This window comes from Carettochelys insculpta, chromosome 18 (assembly GCF_033958435.1).
Source record: "Carettochelys insculpta isolate YL-2023 chromosome 18, ASM3395843v1, whole genome shotgun sequence".
Lineage (NCBI taxonomy): Eukaryota > Metazoa > Chordata > Testudines > Carettochelyidae > Carettochelys > Carettochelys insculpta.
In genome coordinates, this window is record NC_134154.1 from 26,565,859 (window position 1) to 26,585,361 (window position 19,503).

At 41.7% G+C, this 19,503-nt stretch overlaps 1 protein-coding gene across 10 annotated transcripts in view; it reads right to left on the reverse strand.

Annotated features, from left to right (window-relative positions):
- Positions 1-19,503, reverse strand: part of CLIP1 (CAP-Gly domain containing linker protein 1) — a 106,814-nt gene that overhangs the window by 63,349 nt on the left and 23,962 nt on the right. For 8 of the 10 annotated variants that reach the window (XM_075012882.1, XM_075012888.1, XM_075012884.1 and 5 more), the window contains exons 2-3: positions 6,748-6,943; positions 4,222-4,790 (exon numbers count right to left, since the gene is read on the reverse strand). In XM_075012882.1, the coding sequence (XP_074868983.1) occupies positions 4,222-4,790; positions 6,748-6,841 (663 nt within the window). In that variant the 5' untranslated portion in view covers positions 6,842-6,943. Of the gene's footprint in view, positions 1-4,221; positions 4,791-6,747; positions 6,944-7,057; positions 7,391-7,470; positions 7,571-19,503 lie in introns of those variants that run through there. The other 2 variants (XM_075012880.1, XM_075012879.1) reach the window with 2 other exon arrangements.

Below are 19,503 nucleotides of genomic sequence, written 5' to 3' on the forward strand. Positions count from 1 at the left end.
AACATACATGATTTGTTGTATTTGGATGCATGGTTATATCGCAATGGTGCATGAACCACCAAGTAACAAGACCTTTTAAATAAATAATAGGGCAACAATACAATGCAATGAAGACAGCTACTTTGTGACCTTCATTCACACTGAGGCAGGTCACTAAATAATTGAGCAGTGAAGAGAAGACCTGCCAAATAGTTTTAGCTGTTTGTCTCATTCGACATATTCAATATAGATAGTATCAAACACTAATGAACCAATGTGACTAAATATAGACAGACAGCCTTTGTGGGATGGGGAAGTTCAGTTTGGGGATCCAGCTGGGGTTTTACTGAAAATGTGGGAGAACACAGTAATTAAAAAGAACTTGTCAGAAACACTCAGACTATGCAAATTAACCACAATGCGACTGACGTTAAGGAATGAAAGATGTTTGTCTCTGGTTAACAAGATTTCATTTCAAAAACTTCCTGAAGAGAGCAGAAGAGGTGAATGAGCTATATTATGCAAAAAGGGATAGTTATAATTCTGCATTTCTAAATAACGAAGGAGTGGAATGCGGTCGTATGCTACGAAAGTGATTACAATCAAAGATCACATTTGTCCTTTTTTACCACAGTATCACACTGGGAGCTCATGTTCACTTGGGTCTCACATCAATGCCAATGGCTTTATCTACCAAATTTGTAATCTCATCAAAAAAACAGAATCAGGTTTGACAAAGCCTATTTTCCATAAAACTATGCTGACAGGCATTAACAACATTGCTATCCTCACTGAATTCCATATCAACTGCCCCATTGTTTGGTCCTGACCAACAGGCTAACCAACCAGTAGTTACTTGGGTCTTACCACTTGACCTTTTTGAATACTGGCACAATGTGAGTACATTTTGCTTGATATAGGAGAGCCAGCTCTGACTGACCTTATTCCTGGAGATCTTTTCCCCCAACATGACAGTGTCATTTTATTAAAATCTCCAGGACTGATTTCAAAAGTCAAGAGGAAACTGATGCTGATTGTGAGAAACTCCAGGCAGATCCTGGCAGGTTGGCAACCCTGGCTTGATTAGTTATTGAATGAACTAATGAACTTGAGTCCATAGTTCAGCTTGCTTAAGAAACCAAAACTGTAGCTAATGTGGCTTTCATCAATCAAACCATACAGGACCCCAAATGTCAGTAACTGAAGCCATTCCATAAAATCGTGGAAGAGGAAATGGTCTAGAAAATGTCTGGACTGATTCCATGGTGCAGAAGACAAACAAATTTACCATTGCAGAAGCATAAAGCTCTAAGGTGGGGCAAAGAATTGCTCTGTGAGTCATCCAACATGTGAACTAGCAAAACTGAATCAAAATTGTTCTGACCTTGTGCTAGACATTCTTCCCCTTGAAGGGAAAAAAAAAACACTGCTTATATGGCTTAATTGCGATTCCATCTTGGTGTATCACATTTAAATTAATGCAACTTAACTTGGGTCACCTTGCTGTGCCGCTAATTACAAAAGCAAATTAAACAAACACATGGTCTTATCTTTAAGCAAATAAGAAGGAAGATGTGTTGCCCTATAGTGTGCTCAAAGGCAACATTAAAAGTACAATGATATTTTACATAGAAAAAAAAAAAATCAGACTTTTCCCACAAGTCAAGTTAAGCTTTGTTTATTCCAAACTGAATGTCATCTGACTGGCTGATTGCAATGTTCCCATGCACTTAAAATACAGTAAATACAGGGGGCATGATTGTAAAATTTAACAATTGAAACTTAACTTTAAGCTCTCTAAATTCAGTCCTTGCAACCTGTACATGAGACAGATAACTCTTTTCCATATCCTTATTTCTTCTAATAAGCCTCTGGTTGTGAAAGCTAGCATAGAATGCCAAAATGTAGGAAATGTGCATTCATGATGCAGATAAGCAAGCTACAGATGAAGGGTGTAAAGAGCCAAACAGAAGAATCTGAGTTAACAGTACATGTGCTAAAAATATTTTTGGGGCTGTCAAACCATCTTTTATATAGGGCACCATAGTCCGGAGCAGGAGTGGGGAAACTTTTTTTCGTCGAGGGCTACTGACCACCAGGAAAAATCTGTCGTTCTCCTGTCAAACCCTTAGTGAGAACGGCCAGATAAGTTGATCCTAGTCGATGCCTGGTACGCAATTGCTGTAGTTGGAACTGCACATCTAGGATATACTTTCAGGTCTACTGTAGACCTGTCATCAGATTAGCAGTGAGATATTCCTTATGAAATAACAAGCATGCACCATACCTTTTATTCTCTTTTCAAACATACACACTTTTTTAAAAAATGCATAAGACAATACAGAGACCTCTCTAATCCCTTTTTAGTCACTAATAAACTTTGGGGAACTGGATCACTAGCTCACCACTCCCTTGATACATTAATTATCTCCTGAAAAACGTCCTCTAGGATGTCAGCTCGCCTTTTACTACAGAAGCAATAAACTTATGGTACCAGGGCAAATAATACAGAAACAGCCATGTAATTTTCCTGACAAGATTTTCATAGCATATTCAGAGATGCCAGTAGCATAAATTGCTGCCCTGCCTTAGCTAAAGGACATATATACATGAGATGCCTCTTCATTTACAATACTTGAAATACTAAAGTTACACCAAGAGATACTTCCGCCTCTAAACCTGATTAAAACAAGGTGCATACAATAGTTTAGGCACACAATCTGACTTATGATCAAATGGTTGTAAGTCTGGTGTAGTTTGCTCTTCAAATATTAATTTGGTTTTATTTTAAAATAAACTACTTTAGTGCTTTGAAGCTTTTAAAAAGGCCCTGTCAGAACATAGTAATTTCAGTCCTGTTGGGCCTTCTCACAATGAAGGTTTGGTGTTCAGATCCATGGCTGTGAACATCTTTTCCAGGAGTCTTTTGTGATGTCAATGCTCATCAAAGAGGTTATCAAAAAAGGCACCAAGTTCTGTTGCACTGGAATAAGCCAAGGCCAAAGGCTTTGAAATAGGCATTTCAAGTAGGAGAACTAGAAACTATTTAAAAAAATTAAAAAAACCTTTTTGATCCTGAAGCTTATGAAGGACAACCAACTGAACTCACAGACCAGTGACAGAACAGCTAATCTCGGTCCTTAAGAGAAGCAACTGCGTCTGTTGCTGCCTGTCATAACTAATGGGAGCAACTAGGCATGCTATTGTCGAGAAGCTTGCTGGAGACACTGAGCCCTGAATGACTAAAGAACGATTGGATGGAAATGTCTGACAATCCTGCAGTTTATTTAGCATTACTGTACTGCTTAAAATTAGAGTAAGATGATGAAAATACAAATAGCTTGTTAAAGCATAAGGGTTTTATTGATTAAATTTGCAATGCACAACCAAATGAAAGCTACAAAACTGGTTTCTGTTCTACTTTACTATTTCAGACATCTCCACACAGGGTGCAGAAACTCTATACCCAATGTTCTGTGATACTCTTGCACCATGAGATGAGGAAAAATAGATATGTAGCAGCTTTACTTAGCCCAACTATCAAAATCACAGAAAATAACAGTTAAACGTATTTTAATCATGAAGATTTTGGTTAAAAGTCAGCATTTCTGAATTCCAGACAGATGTAGCTATCTCACTGACAAGCAGCATCGCTATGTGACAGTGGCAGCACAGGAATCTAATGTACAGTATGTTCTAATTCGCAAAGAAAGCAATATGGGAATTGATTTGGAAGGTCATAAAAAGACAAAAGAGTAGCAAATTATATACATTAATCTGACTGTCCCACAAACATGGAGAATGGACACTAATATCTATAAGAATGCCCACGCCATGAAATACAACAAATCTCCAGCCACTAGAGTTTCATGGCTGACATTGTGCTATATGGCACAGCCATCTGAATAACAAACTCAAGGCATGGTAAAATTGTGGTCCTCCTACTCCAATAGCACAATCCCCTACCGGACAAGTGAAGGAGCATATCCAATACCTATTACCAGTGCAGAGCCTATATGACAGGTTCTAATTCCATGCAGTAGTTGGCAGTGGTCACACCTGCCCCACCAGAATGGGCCACACCATAATAACTTTCTTACTTCCCAGCTTGTATAACTCAATAGAGCAGGAAATATGTATTCGAATCTGAGTTGCAGTTTAAAGCTAATTAACAAAAACAGATTTTAAACAAGACCAAATGTTTGTTAGACTAAAATAAGACATGGGGATGGGGGAACTTACCAAAACTCGATCTCCTATTTTGAGTTCTCTTTCTCCTTTCTTTAAAGACCCAGCTTCAGAGAGGTTTGATACAGATTCGCTTGCAGTTTTTGAAAGATTGCTAATTTGTGTAGGAGTAGAGTGTTCCTTGCCTGCTGGAGGCGAAGTCTTTTGAGGAATTCCTGTAGGGGGAGCTGTCGCAGGAGAAGACACCACACTAACAGCTGATGTGGAGGTTGGGGAAGTAGCTCTTGAAGCACTAGCTGTCTGGGTACCATTGGCTTCATCCTCCGCCAGGACTCTTCTTGTCAGTTTTGATGGCCTTGTAAATATTCCCCGTAAGGGTTCACACTGGAAATACCGAACTCCAGCCACAGACCCATCATTCTTGCCAATGGGTTCATCTAGAACAATCCCTGCCCACTGTCCTGGAGCAAACTGTGTTTCTCCAAGAAACTGAATAAAGCCAGGTTTATTTCCATTGACCCAGACACGCTCCCCAACTCTGAAGTCATCCACAAAATCATCATGTGCCTCCAAGGAAGGTGTGCTTGACGGCTTTTCACTGCACACTGCTTTCTCTGCAGTTGCTGGAGGCAAAACATAAAAAAGAAGAAATACCAGTTAAACACAATTATATTCCAATATGCATCATCAGCTTGTTTCCATTTAGAAATACCAGGTGTGTAACTCTGAAAGAAGAAAGTAAACGTATTTTCTTACTGCTATATTGACATGGCAGTACTCTAACATTTCCTTGACCAAAAAAGCAGCCGTGCAGCACTTTCAAGGCTAACAAAGTAATTTATTAGGTGAGGAGCTTTCGTGGGGCAGACCCACTTCTTCAGATCTGGAAATAGTACCCTACTGGAAATACTGCACTATTTCCAGATCTGAAGAAGTGGGTCTGCCCCACGAAAGCTCCTCACCTAATAAATTATTTTGTTAGCCTTGAAAGTGCTACATGACTGTTTGTTTTGTGAAAATACAGACTAACACGGCTATCTCTCTGTGACTATTTTCTTGACCAGTTTAAGTTAAACATTGTTTGATCGAAGCTGGTGATGTTTTAATGAAAATTTACAAGCCCTGCACAAAATCCACTCACGCATTTACCACTATAATGAAAATGTGTTTTACTTACACTTCAAGAAAAACTGCTTGCCACAAAACTCTGCTTTGGGCATAAGTGTATTCTGAGTACACACCAAAATGTTCTACTGTAAACTGGAGAAATGCATTTTGGGGCTAGGATTGCCAAAGGTGTCTAAGGGCTGACCTCTAGCAGAAATTGGATGCCTGAGTTCCTTAGGTATCTTTGAAGATCACTTCTGTATTTCTATGGTAAATTTAATCTGAACATCTCAAAATGCTTTACTCTTTCAATTTATATCTAATCCTCCCCTGAGGTAGTATTAGGCTCCAGCAATAGGTGAGGAAACAGAGGTACAAAAACACCTGAACCTACACAAAGTCCACTGAGCGGGACAGAAAAACCAGGGAGTCTGAATTTCAGACCTAAGCTTTAACCATAACTACTTCCCTTTGGGTCATTTAAAAAGGTGATATTTAATAAATTATTACTGCCTTTTTTTTTTTTTTTGAGCTGCTTGACTAGATGGTCAATTTGGCAAAAACTGCTGTTTTGAGGAGAGCTTGGGATCAAGCCTTAACATTGTTTGCAAACGAATATTTGTTTCTAAGAATCAAAAGTACGTCAAAACATATTTTACTCAGTAGCTAGAACACTCAAAGATCAAAAATAAAATATAAAATACTATGGCACTAAACATAAATTTACTAGCTAGATCATAAAATTGTATATTACTGGCAGAAAGCCTTGACCCTTGTGTTACAGCAAGGTTAGTTTAAGAGATTACTGTACTGTGGGGCAAACAAGCAACAGCTGGCTGTACTGGCATGCTCACACTTCAGATCCTACATAACCAATAATATACCACACAATGTCCACTGCTTTTCAAGTATCCTTAATCTATTAGGAGTGACCAGTTTACAATTCACAAGTTTGTTAAGCATGGTGGACTCCAAGACAGAAAGCTCTTCCTTAGAACGTACAACTCTTTGAACACTACATTACTAATAAATAGTTTATTTTCTCGAATGTTACTCCAATTCCTTTATAGTAACAGAGAGGAAGCCGTGCTAGTCTACACACTATCAAAACAAAAAGCAGTCAAGTAGCACTTTAAAGACTAGCAAAATAGTTTACTGGGTGAGCTTTCGTGGGACAGACCCACTTCAAGAGGGTCTGTCCCACAAAAGTTCACCCAATAAACTATTTTGCTGGTCTTTAAAGTGCTACTTGACTGCTTTTTGTTTTGACAATTCCTTTATTTTTTAAAATGCATTTTTCTTATGTCTGCTTTGTAAACTCAAAGTTTATTACTTATTGTGCACACCAGCTGAGAAATATGAGAATTAGATATGCATTCAACTATAGCCTTCAGATTAGTGGGGTGTTATGATTTTTTTCTTAAAAGAAAAGGACATTTAAGAAAAGTGTTAAGATATTAAAATCTTCATTACCAGCAGCAACAGAGGCAGATGTTTTCAATGCTGTACTTCCAGGCTTGCTGATCTTGGTAGGCGCTTTAAGCCCACTTGGTTTTAACATACTCATCTTTCTTACTTCGTCGACGTTTATCCCTTTGTCTGTAGTAACTATCTTTTCCCAAACATGGATGCAGCATATGCTTGTATATTTTCTGCCTTTGTGTTAAGCCTGTATATAGAAATGTTAGAGACAAAATAAAATACATATTCTGAATCCTATGGAATAAAGAATTTGTAAAGAAAATGCTGTACAGAAAGTACAGAGCAATAAAAGCCCCCATACAGTTACAACCATGAATATTCTCAGGAGTCCAGCATTTCCCACATTTTAGAACATTATTTTCTATTGAGAGAAATCTCAAGTCTGAAGCTAAAGCACTGCGACAATTCACAATATTAACACTGCTGTGTTCAGCTTCAGTCTTCAAAGCTAAAGAGCTATTTTAAGAATGAAAAACAAAGCCCTTTACAGCATTACTAACACTAGATGTAATCATTCTGCAGTTTTAAGTGAAGTGTTTCCAAAGAGCTGCCACAGCCCAGTGAAAACAATTTTTAGACTAGCAAGAAGGCTGACTACAAGTCACTAAGGGACTTAGGACAAACAGAAAAGCTTTTTAAAGTGAGCTGAACTGAAAAACTCAGATGGATCAGCAGAGTCTGTCAGACCCAGGGAGCTAGCAAGTAAACACCCACCTCAGATTTCTTGGAATCCTGCATTTAAGATCATGAGACCCATTAGCTCATCATCGAAGTCCCCAATACAGTGCCCCAGCTCCAATCTGTTGGAACCCGAGTTAGGAGGAGGAGGAAGAATTAGGTTGCTAGGATAGACTAAAGAACTGCTCTGACTCAGAGACCAGCTATAGGTTTACAGGGCGACAAGCCATGAGATTTTTGCTGTAAAAGAAGGAAGGCCTCTTTTCTCCTGACTACAAAAGCTTTAGAATTTGCTGTCTTCAAATAAAATTTGAACTTGAAGCCAGCATTTTTTGGCTGTTTTCCTCTTTAAAAATACACACTGTTCTACAATCAATGTATCTTTGATGTTTACTAAATTTTACAAAGGCAGCATTTATGTGAATAGCATTTTGGTTAAAAGAAACAGAGCAGTGGTGAAAAGTGACTATTAAGGGCACACTGGAGAGTTAAAAAGTTGGGGGAATGGTTAGGAGAAATTTAGAAATCACACTCTACTTGCAGAACTATCTTCTCAGAGCATGACAAAACAGGAACAGAAAAGTGGGTCCTGACCCTATGAATTTACTTTGGCCACGTACACATTACAGCCTATGTTAGCATAAGTCATGTCTTTCAGGGGTGTGAATAAGGCACCCTCCTCCTCGGTGATGTAAGTTACTGTCCATACCAGTACTTAGGTCAACGTTGGTGAGAAGGTTTCTCCCATTGGCCTACAGCAGCGGTAGTCAATCTGTGGCTCTGGAGCCTCATATGGCTCCTTCCACAGGTGCCAACTCTGGGACTGGAGCTACAGGCACCACCTTTCCAATGTGCTTGCTGCTCAACCTCCAGCTCTGCCCCAGGCCCTGCTCCCACTCAACCCCTTATGGTCTAGATCTGTGGCGTACAACACACTAACCACTAGCCACATGTGGCTGTTTGGCTGATTGAGTGTGGCTAGTTGGCTTGAACAATAGTATCTTTTTAGCATAATGTGGCTACTTCTCTATAGCAGTAACCACTTTCATGGCTCTTGTTTATGAACTAGACAGACACCACAGGTCCAGGTGGCACTTGGTCTTGTAACAAGTGCATTATCATCATCATCAATACCCATGGGCTCAGTGCTCATTGGTGTCTGATACCTCTCTCACTATTTCCTTCCATCTTTCCCTGTCCAGTGGGGAGTGGCTTAGTTTCTGTAGACTAGCTCCGCACCAATCTACTATATCATCTACCTATTCTCTGTGGGGTCTGCATCTCCTATTTGAACTGTCCATTCTGCTGAATACCAGGGTCTTGATTTTTCGTTCGTCATTCATTCTGCAAAAATGCCCAAACAGTTGTAGCTTCCGTTCTATAACCTTCTGCAGCAGGTTCTCTTTCGGCCGTATATTTCTATATAATTCCTCATTGGTGACCTTCTGCATCCATCCTATTCTCAGAATCTTTCTATAACAACTCCTTTTGAAAGCCAATATTCTTCTTTTCGAATATTTCGTTATCACCCATGTCACATCTATACAACATGCTGCTGAATACACACATTTTCAAGATGCTCAGCTTCATTCTTAAGCTAATTACTTTGCTTTTCCAGATCTTATCCACTGCCTTCCAACTCGCTCTTGCTTTCGCTCTTCTAGTCACTATTTCCTTCTTATGGTCTAGATCATACATTATGTTGCTTCCCAGCTATGTGAACTTCTCTGCATTTTCTAGTTCAATACCATCGACACTGATCTTCCTTCCTATTTTCTTATATCCAAATATCCTTGTTTTTGTTTTATCGATGTTCATAATCAGTCCGTACCGCTTCCCTTCTTTGTTTAACACCTGCACCATTTTTGCTGGCTTCTCCTCATCTTCCTTAATGATAACTATATCATCCGCGAACCTCAAGTTATTAATTCTTTTCCCATGAACAGATACCCCTTCTACCTCTTCCTTGATCTTGTCCATCGCTGTCTCCAGATGTGCGATGAAGATACTTGGCAATATTAGAGCTCCTTGTCTCATACCTCTACTTCTTTTAAACCAACTTCCCAACTCCCTGCATGTTCTCACCACTGCCTCTGCATTGCCATTGATATCTTTCAAATTTATCAGTCTGATATCCATTCCATATGACTCCAACACCGCCCAAGTCACTTTCTGATCTATACTGTCAAATGCCTTCTGAAAATTGACGAAGCAAGTGTATGGGTTCTTGTTCTTTTGTTGAGCTTTTTCCGCTATCAGTCTTAGTGCCAATATTTGCTGAATGGTACTTCTATCTTTTCTGAACCCCGCTTGCTCATCTGCTGTACCAAGTGCAGGGGACTGGATTCGACATCTTGAGTTTCCTTTTAGTTCTACGATTCTCTAATTCCTCAAGTCCTATCCCTTCCTTCCCCCTGACATCTGAACCCGCCACATCCTCTCTCCACCCTCCCTCTCTAGAACCTCCTGCATGCTGTGAAACAGCTGATCGTACTGGTAAGGAGGCATGGGGAGGGAGAGGGAAGTGCTGATCAGCAGGAGGTGGGAGCTGATGGGGGCGGCTGACGTATTACTGTGGCTCTTTGGCAATGTGCATCGGTAAATTCTGGCTCCTTCTCATGCTCAGGATGGCCACCCTGGCTCAGAGCATCTTCACTAGCAGTACTAGAGCAGCTCAGCTGTAAGTTCTGTAGTACAGCTTTAGCCTTAGTGTCTTGGCAACACCTGTGCCAAGACACTGTCCACATACCAGGAATGAGCAAACTTTTTATGCTGGGTCCCATTTTTTGCCCCGGCAATTACTAGGGCCCCCCAAGAAGCAAGCAGTGGTCTCCCAAAAGTAACATGCCACATGCCCTTGGTGAGGGCGGTGGCAGAGGCCGTGGGGGCAGGGTGGAGGGGGCTGTGAAGAAAGCAGCTGAGTCTGGGGGCAGGGAGGGTGCTGATGACACTGCATCCCGCATTATGAAATTTCACCCTCCCCCACTTTGTGCAGCCCTACTTTAAGCTGCTATAGGACTCCTTGTTTTTGCAGATACAGACTAACATGGCTAGCTGCTAGCAGCTTGTGGCTTTTAGTTCTGCCAGTTCCAGTACTACCAACACATGGAACGTCAATTACGGCACATGGCAAGTCCTAAAGCAGGATAAAAAGTAATGAAGGAGAGAAATTCTTTCTACAGTAATGAAGACTAAAGAGGGACGGCATCAATGTCTTTTACCTACAAAGTAAATTTTACTCTTCATGTATTATTAATGGGAACCATGCTAGAATTGTTGAAAATCAATTCACTGTGAAACAAAAGTATCAGTCATGCTGCCCTGCAGACTTAGTGACTAAGTGAAGTATTCTTGTACTATTTCAAGGTGCCAAATTCAAACCATGTTCTAATAGCTTTGCTAAAAATTTACCCTTTACTGACAAGCTGTAATTACAGTCTCGATGTTTGGTGCTTAAGTTATGCACAGAAATAAGAAAATTCCTAAGTCGCTAAAAGTAACATTGTACAGACTGGTGAATATTTCTTCATCGAGCGATCCCAGAAAGACATCGCAAACCCATTTGTTAGAGGTATGACCAAATGACAAGAAAGTCTCTGGGACTATTCTTTTAGCAAGGCACACACAAATCACCCACCAATTTTAAACTTGAGCTTTCAAGTGCATGAACAGGAAAGAGCCCTCTGAAATCAAAGCAGAGAGACAAGTCACGACAAATACAGACTCAGTGGTGAAACAGGGAAGTATACACTTTATACACACAAGTAACTAGAGGGTCGCACGCTTTGTGGCTTCCAAAGGCCAAGCACACGGAGATACACCTATACCTATCTCACAGAAATGGAAGGGACCTTTAGAGGTCATCAAGACCAGTCCCCTGCCCTCACAGCAGGAGCTATCACCGCCCCTGACAATTTTTTTAATCTATTTGTGCCAAGTCCTTAAATGGCCCCCTCAACAATTGAGCTCACAACCCTGGGTTTACCAGGCCAATGCTCAAACACCCAGCGTATCCTTGCATCCATCCATTTCCCCCACATGCTCCCTTTCTGTCTCCTTGCTATCCTCCTCTATGTCAAGGGCTCCCCGCAACCTCACTTCCAATCCTCCCTCATCGCAAGGGTTCTGTATACAGTAGTCCCTCGAGTTATGTGAGGATTCTGTTCCCATGCACCCTCGCGTAACTCAAATTTTGTGTAAGTCGGCGGTGGCTTTTTCCCCAGTGGAACACACACTCTACAACCAGGGAAGCAGCAGGAGCACCTGGAGCTCCTTTTGAAAGGTAAGTCCTGGGCTGGGGGGTGAGTTGCGGATGGTTAAGCCTGGGGGGTGGGCTGTGGCTGTGGGAAGGGGGCAGAGGGGTTAAGCCTGGGGTGGGCTAGGGCTGCAGGGGGGGCGGAGGGGGGAGAAGAGCCGGAGTTGGGCATGCGGGGGCAGGTTGAACCAGGATGGTGGGGTGGTGAGACAGAGCGGGAGCTGCACACGGAGGTGGTGATTTGGAGCCATGCTTGGGTGGTGAGCCGGGCCACGGTGGGGAGGGGTGTGAACCAGAGCTGGGGGCTTGAACTGGGGATTTGAGCCAGACCCATGCATGGGGGTGGTGAGCTAGGCTGCAGAGTGTTTGAACTGGGTCAGGCTGAACCAGGGCCGCTGGGGCCGGGTGTTAGACAGGGGTTGCACACGGCCAGGGGGTTGATCCAGGGTCGGGGAGAGAGGGATTTTGAGTTGCGCTTAATGCAAGTTAAGTACAACTCAAAATTGCTCATTTTGAGGCTTTACTGTACCCAGCAGGGCCTACAGCCATCACAGGCCCCAGTGCAAAGTGTGAGTATACGAGGAGACGTGGTTTTCATAACCTCAGAAGGGGTGGGGCCAGGGTAGCCAACCATCAGAGCCTCCTGGCCCATAGCGCTGGGCCCTCACGAGGCCTCAGAGCCCCTTGGAGTGCTCAGCACAGTGCTCTGGCAGTGATCCAAAGCCAGCCAGGGATCCAGTCACTGCCGCTGCTGTAGCCCCAGGCCAATTGCCTTCCTGTTGGCGAGCCCGTGCACACTCCCTCAGGCATGCTGGGTATCAAGGTCTCTCATGCCATGGAAGATGTACACCTCTCTCCCCCCCGCCAGGCCAGAGTCTATATGTACTCCCCATTCCACACCTCCTCCAACATCATGGCTAATCAGGTGATCTCAACTTTCAGTCCTTCAACATGAAAGTTCCCAGAAAGATTCAGAAATAATTTCAATACAATTTAGCACTTTTCTCATACCAAATCCAGACAGATGTAATGCTACTTTGTATTATCTATCAATATAGCTGTCTCATGTCAGGTCCACTTTGACTAACCAGAACACCTACTTCCAAAGCTAGCTGTAATAACCAGCTCCACATTCTTTTCTGCCTCCACTTTTTTCTCACAAAAGAATATATGATTTACAGGTTTTTTGGGGAAAGCTGCAAACTACTACCTGGACTGTGCTATATCATCGTGCCAAAACCTAAACTCAAAGCCAAAACAGAAGAAAAGAACCACAAAGCACTTAGCTTAGCAATTCAACTTAAAAAGCAATTTGTACCATCTTTCTGATCACATACCAGCAACTATAGCTTGAAAGAGAATCTTATGCAGTCCTCAGCCAAGGTGATCAAGACACTTCAAGGAGTCCTCCTGTGGATCAGGATGACTTTGAAATTGAGAGAGAGATAAAAGCAGAAACAGGAAATGCCCAAGTAAAAAAAAAAAAAAAAAAAAAAAAAAAAAAAACAGAAAAGCAGTCCTGTAGCACCTTAAAAACTAACAATATTATTTATTAGGTGATGAGCTTTCACAGGATGGACCCACCTCTTCTGAAGTATAAGGCAAAGGTGCGGAGCTGAGAGACACTTATCTAGAAATTAAATACTAGATTTAAAACTGTGTAAGGATTCTCATGATTAAAAACTTAATGGAGCGAACAAGGAATTCTACAGCACATCTAACGCAGGTCCCACCTTCAATAACCTGCATCTCTCTCTCTTTTCAGGCCATCGAATAACCCTACAAATTAACCTAGAGAGAAAATACAAGAGGCACAAAGGCAGCAATAAGGACCACAGAAGATTAACAGAGGTATTGTAATCTAGAATTTCATTCTCTCACTCTACCCAATAGCATAATTGTGGTTGGTTGATGCAGATAATTTTAAGTCCATGTTTGCAATAAAGGAGGATTTAGCATAAAGTCAGGAAGTGTCATGCCAGATTAGATCAGTCATCCATTTAGTCCAACATCCTCTCAGTTACTGGCCATTAACAAAAAGTTTTGAGATGAAAGTGCAGAATTCCAAAGTAGACAATTATGGAGTAACCCAGGCATAAGGAAAGTCGCTTCTTAAATTCTGTTAGAAGCTAACAGTTTCAAGCATGTTTTTAACTATACCCTTTATTCCTTCCTGTCAAATTCAAACAGATATTCTCGTTATCTATATAATCCTTTCCTAGAATTCCCTCAAGCACTTGGTCTCAGTGGTATCTTGTAGCAGTGAATTCCACAGGTTAGTTATGCATTTGTATAGAAAAGGCCCTTTTTCCTGGTTTTTGCTTTAAATTCACTGCCTTACAATTTATATTGAATGGCCCTTTATTGCAGTACAATAACTGGGACTTCCTGATTTTCTATGTCATTTATTATTTCTTGCGCATCTCTCATGTACCCTGACAAAATTAAACAGCCCTAAGTTTTTTACTCTTTCCCTATGTTTTCATAGCCCATCTACAAACCCTCTATTTCTGCTCTTTATCACATGTTCATCATTAAAAAAAGAAACAAGAGTCTCCCTCTACATGTTTAATTAAACACACAGTATAAAAAGAGATAAACACCTTCCCTTTGGGTGGGGAAAATAGGGTAAACAGGGAAGGACTAAAGACTGACATTTTATCTTTTCAATGCCACAGTATCCTGTATTCATTTAAAAGCCACTGTATGTTAATTTAATGCCAGTAGTGTAATCCTTGATCTAAACACGCCCTGAAAATCCTCAGATGATTATTGTGGGAGAGTCACTAAAAGGAACAGTGACAGGCAGAAGAGAGAGGCCAAAGGTAAAGGGTTAAAAGTTTTACTGCTGTGAAATCTACAGCAGTAACGAGAGATGAGCAAATATTTTAAAAATAAATCTTAGGGCTGGGGAACAAGACAGGCATGCCCCTGAAGTCAGTGATAAAAACAAACCTGAACAAGGTTTACTGTGCTCAGCAAGAGAAGCAGCAGCACTGAACCCAGTAACAGAGAGGAAAGGCAAACATAAAGTTATTAAGGAAAAGACATGACAAAGGGTAGAGACACCAGTGGTTGGCTTGTGCCATTGGCTAAGGGGCTCAGGGCAAGGGGCGGTTTTACTACAGTGCAGACAACAGGGCTCAAGCTGGAACTCAGGCTCTGAGATCCTCTTAACTCACAGAGTCCCAGAGCCTGAGCTCCAGCCAAGCCTGAACATGTACACCGCAAATTAACAGCCCCTTAGCCCGAGCCCTGTGAGCCTGAGTCAGCTGGCACAAACTAGTTGTGGATTTTTAATTGCAACGTGAACATACTCAAAGAGGGAAAAATCAAGTCAGAGGCAGAGCGTTGCTGAATCTCTTCTGGACTTTTTGAGATTCCTTTCCTTTGTTGGTTTGTGATTCAATCTTCAACTCATTGAAATTATGTTGTTCTGTTGTTTTGTAAGTATTTAATCAAAATATTTTTGCCTAGCTAAGAGTAAAGTTTGTTACAAAAATAAAAACATGTCAATTATCCCCACTAAGGGACAAATGGGCTCAAAGAATTTTTTTCCCCAAATGCCCATACTCTTTTTAAGCTTAAAACAGCATCTGTTTCTCTCCCACAGGTCAGATTTATACAACACACTCGCTCATCTCTAAACTGTTTTCAGGACCCGTTTTAAAAACCATTTCAGGTAGCATGCAGCTATACCACTCTGTGTCAATGGACAGAGAGAAAGAGAGCACGCCAGGCACAGCCATAATAGAAGAAATGCAATTTCTGATCTTGAAAACAATCTCAAGACATAAGCAACCTCTTAGAGGAGCTGGAGCTCAAATATCCCTATTTATAGCATTCAAATGTTGGCAGGTGTGCTCTATAATCAGGGTCCTGGGAATTCTGTAGCTTTTCAGCATCAATGACATGTTCTTAATACACTGATTTCTTCACAATGAAAGTTACATTTTTAAAATGCCTTCCTTGTCTCCTTAACTTCAGAAGGAATCCCACCCACAAAAGCAGAATATTTAAGACATTCCCCACCCCCTTCCTTCCTACATAGAAGTGTTCCACTAAACATTGATCCAATAGCTGGCTCAACGGCTAAATAATATGATGCTGTTCACTGCTGTTGCTGCCAAGTGGACAGCTAACAAAACAGCAAACCCATAACTTGTAGGGCAGGAAAATTACAAACACACTGTACAGACAGCAGCTATTCCTTGTCTGACCTCTGGTCAGGCAAGCTTTGCAGATTTACCATATTACTCATTTCATAGGGAGAGCACCATGTGGGGAGCTGCAGCTGCCTCCAGAGTAGGCCCCCCCAGCACCCAGCTTTCCCCTTTAAGAGCAGGCACCTTGCTGTGGAGGCCATGCTGAAAGCAAGCAGGTGTCCTGTTCAGGAGATAGGTAATGCCTGTAAACTACCTAAGCTGTTCGCTAACTACATGATCAATGCGGCTAGATTAAGCAAGTCTGTTCATGATTCTTTAGGGAACACGATCCCAGTTTGTCAGTCACCAGATAAATGTCCCTCTAGGAGAGTCACTTCCACCTAAACCAATGAGATTTTATTGTTGCCAGCTTATTACAAATGTATCTTGTAGCTCCTGACAGAGACAGAGAGAGCACAGGAGCCTGCTGCCTGTGAGTGCAGCCAGCAAGTTCCTCTGCTCTCTCCATGTGGCCCCCACCAGAGCTACTCGGCTCTGAGTTACGCTGGTTATTTGAGCATGGCAGTTACTCAAATACTGGTTAGACAAGAGTTCACCGTAGCTTCAATTTGCAGCAATGCCCAGAGATGCATGAAGACTTAATCTCTGCCCCACGGAGGCCGCAATCTGTGGCTCCAGTCCAGGAATCCAACCTGCTAGCAATGACCAGTGCACTCCCGTGCAAAAGCTCCCTGAAGTCATTGGAGCTCTCCAGAGGTGCAGAAGACCAAACTAGCATATTGGATTGCAAGATCGTGGCCTAAGAGAGCAAGAAACATGGAAAGAGTTGGGGGAAAGGATGCAGTTAAACCATGTCCTGTACATTTTAAATATGTATTTCCTCTTCAAAACATAACTATATATCCAATGGCTGTTCCATAATTAGTTTTTCAATTTCTTGTGGGTATCACATTTAGGAAAATTACTTGAAAACTTAAGTTGTAATAATTATATTAATGTTCAGAGGAATAACAGCTGTAAGTGATTAAAAGTGACACTTAAAAAAAAACCAAACAAACTAAGATTTAACCAAAGACACACAGATACAAAATTACAATAATATGAAAATCTGATCAACCTCTTATCACCTGCAAAGAGCTGAAATGCGTCCTTCCAGTATCCATGTTACAACACTAATGCCTAGAAAAGGATCCAAGGGTACAGATCCTTGTACTGCTTGTGACAGCATCAACTTTTGCGAGCAGAAATTCCCAAACTTGGGCTCTTAGGACGCAGATAATATCAACATGCATTCCCCCTTGTATTGTGACTTCACTGGCTCTGATGTCACAAGTAAACAGCCGGGTTGCCAGAATGTCTGTTAGAATGCCTATTGGAACTGGATGAAGGTATCTTATTAGCCTGTCTTCTCCAATGTAATTCTGAAAAGCAACAATTTGTTGTTGAGGTTCTGAATACTGATCTTTACTGTTATTTGGCAGGTGGGATACAGGGAGGAGAGTTACTTCACTCCTTCCTAATAAAACTATGTAGCAAAAATATATTCTGTGGATCCACTACAAGTCTATATGAAAATCCAGGTACATGCTGATTTGCAGAGGACACAATATTATTTTTGATCTGATTACATTGTTGAGTAAAATTGGGATATGTTAATGCAAGAAACTACAGTTACGCAATTTTTTTTGGTTAGTTGGTTGGTTCTCTTTTTAAAGGGAAAGAATCTATATGTGGCTACTTCTGAAAGTATCTGTGCTGTTTTTCTACAGTGTCTACTGTGGAAGAGAATGCAATTGTAGACAACCTGTTAAGCAACTATAAAACAGACTGTAGCTAGATTTGAAATATGGAGTAATTTAAACACACAATGAGCTCTGTGATGTTCTTACACTTTGCTCCCATGGAGAAGAGGGTTTCCTTTGGTATCATTTCATCCTAAACTTCCTTCCATCTTTCTTTCCCAGAGCAGGGTGCACTGAAGCAGCAGAAGGAAGACAGAGGGACTGACAGAAACATAAACCTCTTTTGCTTGACACTGGTTGAGCCCTTGTTTCCTCGCAAACTGATAGGGGCCCAAGCATGAACTAATTCCATTTCATCACTACACTTAGTAGCATTCATCAATTTTCTGCCATGAGAGAACTAAAAATCATATTCTAGCAATTTATAGCACATATTCTAAGAAGTTAACTTATTTCTGCACAGGCAGCTCCCAAGGTTGATTTTCAAATAAAGTTTGCAAACAGTCAGCAGAACAGGAAGCTAGAACATTCTAATATTGTATTTCCTGGCCTGAAGTGCTCATTCATATTTGAATGTCATTCTCTGCAGTCATGGATTATATATCTGCTGTGTCATTTGTTTTCTTCACTACACAAGCCTCCAACCAAGTCAAAAGTAACACAATCACTTTATGCACTTTAGCTTTACCAAAATCACAGCTTAATACAAAACTTAGAAAAAACAAAAATTCACAGCAGCAATTTACTAAAATGTGTTATTTTCATGGCTGAAGTGCAGATTCTACATTTAGAAAGAGCCCAGCACCTTTTGTTTCACATTAGAATCTCCTAGAAGAGTTGGAGGAACACGGAATTACTGTTTTGCTTTGCACAAATTAACTGTAAGCAGTTCTGCATTACAATAGTTCCTCTTAGGGCCTAGCCCATTCCCTATTTTGACACCATCTTCTCTTGTGATAACTAACATGATAGAATAGCAGCCAGTTTCCTTGACCTGGACACTTCTCTTTATTTCTCTCCACTTCTCTGCGAAAGAATCTTTACTGGCTGTGCACAGTAACTCAACTGTAGGTTTCCCAAAGAGTATACAAGAAGGCAGGAGAATGCTCAGAGGGAGACAGACAGTCAAACATACCCATCGTAAGCCTTTATGAAGCCAAGTATCCCATTGAAACTGCAATGGATATCAGCCAACATGGTCAGGGATGCAGACCAAACTTGAAGTATCCTTCTGAGTGCCAGATGTTAGGACTTCTGTATTATGGTAGTGCGCAAGAGTCCTAATCAGGATTGAGGGCCCGCCCTACTGTGCCAGGTGTTGCGCAAACTGAAAAAATCCCCAACCATTTCCTTAATTCCATTGCTGGTCATCTTAACAGATGGATCAGGAAAGGGATGGGGGAAAACAGAGGGGCAGTGGTGCTGTAACAATATTTAGGCTGGAGGTGCTGAGCTCCTCCCCACCCTTCTTAACCCATCCACACCCCTCACCACCCTAGGCTGGGGCAACAGCTTCAGAGCCCCAGGCATAGGGCCAATGGCCAGGGCCCAGCAGCCCACAGTGGAGCTCCTGGCAGTAGGACCGTGGGGTGGACAATGGGGCCCCAAAAGGCCACCAGGTGAGACCACCAGAAGCAGTGGGGCCAGCAGCCGTGATTGCCTCCGCCCCCCGAGCTGGCAGCTAAGACTCTGGGTGGCAGTGGGGCCAGAGGTCCTAGGGCTCAAAATTTGGGGGCTGTTGCAACACCCGCTGACCCCTGCACTACTACGTCCTGTGCCTCTGTAGGGAAGTGGGAATTGGGAGTTCCTTTGGGAAGGAAATATAAATAGAAGCAGAGTGGAGACTCCAAGATAGTGGAAGAGGCTTACAGAAACGAGGCTGAAGAAAGAAGGGGCATATGCAGCA